Source organism: Austrofundulus limnaeus, unplaced genomic scaffold (genome assembly GCF_001266775.1).
Source record: "Austrofundulus limnaeus strain Quisiro unplaced genomic scaffold, Austrofundulus_limnaeus-1.0 Scaffold285, whole genome shotgun sequence".
In the NCBI taxonomy this organism is placed as follows: domain Eukaryota; kingdom Metazoa; phylum Chordata; class Actinopteri; order Cyprinodontiformes; family Rivulidae; genus Austrofundulus; species Austrofundulus limnaeus.
In genome coordinates this window covers 601,209-607,848 of record NW_013952687.1, presented here as the reverse complement: position 1 = coordinate 607,848, position 6,640 = coordinate 601,209, and the positions used below count along the sequence as shown (strand labels likewise).

Genomic DNA, 6,640 nt, shown 5'->3' with positions numbered 1-6,640 from the left:
ATGAGACACCGCACGCTGGAAGCAAACTGGAAAAACTGCTGACACAACAGTTCCCAAAAGATCATCTGCAGGCAGACTGGGGCTTTTTTCTTGAAGGTGGCAAATTTCAAGCTCATGAGAAGTGCTGAGGCATCTGTTTGGGTTGATGGACATTCTGTTTTCATACAAATACACGCACATGCCCATTGCACACATACAAGTTAGCTTTTCTATCCCAGTGGGGATCTTGCATTGACTTTCATTCATTTTCTGGTCATTTCTACAGCCTAATCCTGACACTTTACCTTAAACCTAACCACCCCAGTGCATGCCTGACCCTAGATGTAGCCTAAAGTCAATTAACACTTTGATCCTAATCCGAACCCCCGAGCGAAAATCAGCATCCGTATTTCTGTCTCTGTTGTTAAATAAATATTGCCATAACAGTTGGCGTTGTCGGCAGGATATCACAAGATATGAACAAGTGTTCATATCTTCAGGAACAGGAACAAGTGGTCAGTGTCAAGGTGATACAGAAAATAAGTATTCCACAACAGTACCCAAAGCCTGGTCCCCATGAGGAGCACTGGGTCCCCACAAAGCTGTGTTTTTCTGGAAAATGGTCCCCGTGTAGCAAAAAAATGTGTCCACACACACACTTCTGCACCAACTTTAACCCACACATACATAATCATACGGATACTTTAATAACAGAAATGTTGTTGAGGCTGCACATTACAAGATTTCAACCTTATTTATTGCATCAGTTCACTTCTTAAAGCCAAACCATGACATTTTAAAGAAAGAGGACTTTTGGGGATTTGACTGTTCACAACTTGCTAGAGGTGTAAAGTAGAGTAGAAATATTTTGTTACTTAAGTTGAAATTTTGGTTACCTATACTAGAGTTTTTTTGTTCTGCCAACATTTTACTCCTTACCAGAGGGGGCAGTACCAAAGTAAATTTATGTAAGTACTGTACTTAAGTACAGTTTTTGAGAATTAGTACCTTACTTGAATAGCTTAATTTTTCCCATACATTTCTTTAAAGGCTTTAGTTATTTGTTACTTTTTGGCTGTTTGTGTCTGTTTTGTAGGTAGTGAAAAGCAGAGAGAAGAAGAAGAAGAATTTTTGTCCGATTGCCTTATAGTATAGGCTTAGGTATGCTCGACATGTTTCTGTACTATTGCTGGTCTTCAGTTAATCCTCTTGAGTTTAATGTGGACTCATTTAAGACAGAAGTTAGAGCGTTTTAGGCTTTTAGTCTTTGTTCTGATTTCTACCAAATAAACTGTTAAATTGTTTTGTACAAAAGGATTTATTGAAACAAATATTTTCAGTTCAAGTGAAAAGTGTTGTTTAAAAAAAAAGACTTAAAAACTTTAAGTACTTTCACTACTTAAATATTTTTGAAAGTACATACTCCGTTAACTTAAATAATAATTTGACAGAGCTACATTTACTTTTATTGAAGTAATATTTGACCAGCGGGATCAATACTTTGACTCAAGTAAGAAAACTGAATACTTTGTCCACCATGTTCCTTACATTTTCCACACAATCTGCTCCTTGTATTTTTAAAATGTAAAATGTAGAAAATTTTTTTTACTCCCTTTTCATTTGGCTTGTTATTGTTGAAAACTATTCTGACATATGGCGCCTCCTGGAAAGTGAATTTGATTGTGGTTGGATGAGAAGTATTTTATACAAGACTGCCAACATCTTACTGAACTGGAAGTGCTGGCAATGAATGTTAGATTTAATCTTTGTTCCTTTGATTTTTGGACACACTTTGAAATTTGTTCAGTAGAATCAAAGTTCTTGGATCTCCTCTTTATTTCTGTGTTGAAAGTGTCACAAATATGGAAATGATCCATAAAGAGAAAAAAATGACTCAAATCAGAATAGTTATACAAGTTAATGTCTTAAGGACATCTTAAATTTTTTTATTTAGAAAATTGAATTACTGTAATAGAACAGTTTGAAATTTTGAAAAGTTAAACCTGCAAAATTTACACATGGTCAGAAGAAGACACGCACCTCATCTTAATGTCTGAACCCACTGGAGCTGACATACTGTATGTACAGAATTATATAAAGGTAATGCTTTCCCTTTTTTCAGCACACTTGCTTCTACACAAGTATGTCACTAAAAGCTGTTGAATACATTTTTAATTGGTCTCAATCCACTACAACCGATGGTTAGCGTGTGTGTGTGTGTGTGTGTGTGTGTGTGTGTGTTGTGTTTCTTGGTGATCAGGTGGGAAGAAAATAGTTTTTAACAAGCTTGACAACAAAATAAATCACTGCTTTGTTTGCTGAGTCTCAGTATTATCTATGCATGAACCACATGACATATGACTCCAATAGATATTACAAATGTTAAGAAATACTGGAAAATATTTAAAACTACGGAAAGTATATATTTATTTTACTGACAGTTTTGTTATTATAAATGCCAGTGCAAAAGCCTTAAAACATTAATATTTGTGTAACATTCTCATTTTTCTATCATTTTTTTTTTGTAAATTTGAAAAACTCCACACAGAATCAGTGGTGAGCTGTCATTGACAACAATCAATAAATATATTAAAATTTATACAGTAGATTTGTTTTTCACTTGGTCAGCTTTTAGAAATGTATGTTTATTTTATCATTTTCATCCAGTTATTTCAGTCATGACAATCAGACATAAAAGATATTTAAACTTTTATTGAACAGTGAGGGAAAAAATCTATCAAATGTTTGAGAAATACAGAGATACTTTGTTATACTGTATACCACCTGCTCTGTGGGAACATTGAATTTTTTTGAAAAAGCAAACACATGGAAAGACTTGTTTTGAAAGAGAACAAATTCAAACTATTTCTTTCAGATCTTTAGGGACAGACTGACTGGAGACACCAATGTCGTGACCTTGGTCCACATTTTCCAGCTTCCCTTTTACTCCAGTTTATGATGACATTTCAGGTTATTATACAAGTTTTTAGTGTTGGCGTGCAGAGTTCATGTTTTACAAGTTGTTGCAAATTGCTCATTTCCTGTGTGAATTCTCATGTGTTCATGTAAACTTATCTTTGTCTAAATGTTTCTCCATAAACCACACAAAGAAACAGTTACTCCCCTGCATGGAGCTGCATGTGTGCGTTTAATTTTGTTTTTTGGTCAAACACTATTCCACAAGTTTTACAAAGGAACGGTTTCTGTTCTTGGTGCATTTTCATGTGTCTGCTCAAACTGGACCTGTGTCTAAACCTTTTCCCGCAAACTGAACAAGGAAATGGGCTAAACTCTGTGTGGGTTTTTATGTGCTTGTTTAAAAGTAGCTTTTGGCTAAATATTTGGCAACAAAAACAACAGGGGAAATCTTTCTCCTCTGTGTGAATTTGCATGTGCGCGTTTAAATTGGTTATTAGGCTAAACATTTCTCCACATTTATCACAGGGATACATTTTCTCCCCCTTGTGCATTTTCATGTGTCTGCTCAAACTTGACCTGTGTCTAAGTCTTTGTCCACAAGCTGAACAAGAAAATATTTTCAGATCTGAGTGAACTTGAATGTATTCGTAATAATCTGTCTTTTGGATAACTTTTTGTCTACAAAATGACTTATTTTCTGTGTGGATTTTCATATGACATCTCAAATTTGCCTCATGTCCAAACTTTTGTCCACACACCGAACAAGGAAATGGTTTCTTATTTGTGTGAACTCTCATATGTCTACTCAAACTTGGCCTATGTCTAAACTTGAGTCCACAAACCAAACAAATAAATGAGTTTTTGTCTGTGTGGATTCTCATGTGTGTACTCAAAGCTGGCCTATTACAAAACCTTTGACCACAAAACAAACAAGAAAATTGTTTGTCTCCTGTATGGATTCTCTTGTGTGTGTTTAGCTCTCCTTTACATGCAAGTCTTCTGCCACAATCATCAGACGTAACTGAATTTTTCTTCACAGTAACACGTTTGTTTTTAACCAAACAGCTTGAAGACGTCACCAACGAAGCACACGTGTGTCCCTGAAGGGACAACTTGTTAAGGAAGTGTTCACCACACTCAGAGCAGCGAAGTGATTTGTCGAAGGTGTTTACAGGTGCCCCGTTCCCGTCGTCGTCACTGTGTTCAGATGTGGACTCAGAGTCTGACGATGATTTCAGATCAGAGTCTGACTCATCCTCTTCATCAGACTTGTCTTCATCATCCTCACTGACATCAGTCTCTGAAGACATGGAATCACTTTCAGAAGTGTTTTGGTCTGGGTTCCAAGTAATTTCTGCTCCAACATAGTCCTCTCCATCAGTTGCTGCTGTCATCTGGTAAGTTGAACTGCAGCTTGGATAATCTCCGTCTTCCACTTGGTGCTGATAAAGCTGTGAGAATGAAGCTTCCTCTTCATCATCCTCACTCTTAAAATGAACTATTGTGAATGAAAAGCTGGTGGCATCATCCTCCTCCTTCACAGTGAGCTGCTCTCCCTCTGGACTGGTCCACAGTTCCTCCTCTTCCTCCTTTATGTTGAGGGCTTCTGGCTCCTGCTGGTCTAGATGAGGGCTCCATTCTTCTTGAGCTTCTTCTTTAATCAGCACTATCTGCAGAACATCTGCAGGGAACACTGGAACACATGAAGTTAATACATTAAAATTGTGGCATTTAGCCAATAAAGATCAGCATGACAATATGCAGGCTCGTCTTCTCATGACTGGTTAAATTGCTCTAGTGGCAACCAGTTTGGTCGCAAATGCGACTTGATGTCCTAATAGTGCGACTAAAATACAATTCTGGTTTCACTGGTGTGACCAGTCCGTCGAGGGGCTGGGGGAGCGGTCGCCTATGTTGTTATGAAGAGATTAAGCCAATTTTGTACGCGTGGACGCTTTCTTCATGACAGAGGACTTGCAGCCGTCATGAGTCTTTCTGCGGTTTCCAACCCTGGTCCTCAAGGACTCCTTTCCTGCATGTTTAAATGTTTCCCTGATTTGACACACCTGGTTTGAATGAATGAGTGATTAACAATCTTCTGAAGACCTGCTGAAGAGCAGGGAAACAAGTAAAACATGCTGGATACGGGTCCTTGAGGACCAGGATTGGGAACCACTTTTCTAATTAAACAATATTAACTCTAACAGACTGTTTGCCCCATATTAAACTACACATGAAACTTTGTTTAACATATTACCCCCTCTAAAGGGGAAACAAAGATAAAAAAATAAAATTAAAAAACTTGCAATGTTTCTCTAGCTGAGTTTTAATTGTTTTTATAATTTATCATAAATATAAAAGAAAAGCCAAGTGTCCCTGCGAGGGAAAGGAGAACATCAAGTTGGCAGTATTATTTCATGTAAAAAAAAAAAATAAATAAATAATAATAATAATAATAATAAAGGGGGGGGGGGGCTACTAATACGACCTGTTATAAAATTTTCACAATTCCAATAAAAGGTTTCACAAATCACATATTTGGTTTTAGATAATTATGCTTTAAGTGTAGAATAATCTAGTCCAGGTGTGAAGAATCTAGGCGTTGTAGTTTTGCATCTGGACCAGGTCTAGTGTGGTCCAGATGCCAGGGGGAAAAAAACACCAAAAAGTCCAATTATTTAAGTTTCAGTCAAACACACACTAACGGTCCCTTCTCGAATCGGAAGCTGAAATCTGAAACCAGCTTCAGCTTCGTATGCCTCAATATTATTATTTATTGCATGACCTTTCAGGCACCACAGACGTGGCAATTATTAAGTGCAGACATTTATTAACAAATGTCTCATGCACCTTCTAAGCCAGACGTTTTATCTAAACATTTTAAGCTTCACACCATGGACCTGAATTTCAAATTAAACGCACAGACCACAACTATTTGTTGTGTAGCAAGCAGAGTTAGCATTTGGCTATGACAAGAAAAAAAAACAACGATAAATTCAGATAAAAATAAGTACCTTGTTGACTGCTTGCCGTTACAAGAGACTCTTTAGTCCACATAAGTCGGTTTTAAACCAATTGTCAACTTTAAACATCAAAAGATAACTTTCACAGCGTGAGCTTAGCTTCATGCTCTGTCCTGCAAGCTAGTTCCTGAAACTGAAGCGATAACTCTCGCGAGATTCATTTAAGTTCACGCGATATTTGGTCACGACGTCCCCGTCACATTCGCTGTAAATCTGAAACTTGAACTATTTCTATACAAAAATCGTGAAGTATGCATGCATTATGAACTTTAAACAACACGTAATAGGAAAACTAAGTGAGAGAAAGTTTATATTACAAATTGTTTTCTATATTAAAATGTCCCCAATAATGTAAAGTAGCAGCACTTTTGTAATGTTTACCAATTTTTTGATTTCATAGATTTTTTTAAAACACATGTTCAGAAACACTTTTTGGGTAATAGTATTTCCTAATTTTAGCATATTAAAAGCTATTTATTGTTCTGATCCACTTTCAGCTGCAGTCCGTCCATGTTTGAAAAAAAAATACAAAAAAAAAAAAAAACAAAAAACAATACAAAATCACTTAAATGTGTGAATAAATTTTTACGCCATAAAGCGAGATAAAACATGCATTTTTTTTCAAACAGCAGAATAACACATTGTCCTCAAATTCAGACGGAGGTTTCAAAAGTATATTCACATTCATTACTTAAGTATAAATAGTTTTAAAATTGTTT

General features: G+C 36.3%; 1 protein-coding gene across 2 annotated transcripts; it reads right to left on the bottom strand.

The window, feature by feature from the left end:
* Positions 1-2,676: 2,676 nt before the first annotated feature.
* On the bottom strand, positions 2,677-6,054 carry LOC106526641 (gastrula zinc finger protein XlCGF57.1). Of its 2 annotated transcripts, XM_014021281.1 has the most exons (3): positions 5,913-6,054; positions 3,818-4,591; positions 2,677-3,733 (listed from the first exon to the last, which is right to left on the bottom strand). In XM_014021281.1, the coding sequence occupies exons 1-3, from the start codon at positions 5,953-5,955 to the stop codon at positions 3,096-3,098; spliced, it is 1,455 nt and encodes a 484-aa protein (XP_013876735.1). In that variant the 5' UTR covers positions 5,956-6,054; the 3' UTR covers positions 2,677-3,095. The 2 variants fall into 2 exon arrangements, with proteins under 2 accessions (XP_013876735.1, XP_013876734.1); XM_014021280.1 differs by having other exon boundaries at positions 2,677-4,591.
* Between the last annotated feature and the right edge of the window lie 586 nt (positions 6,055-6,640).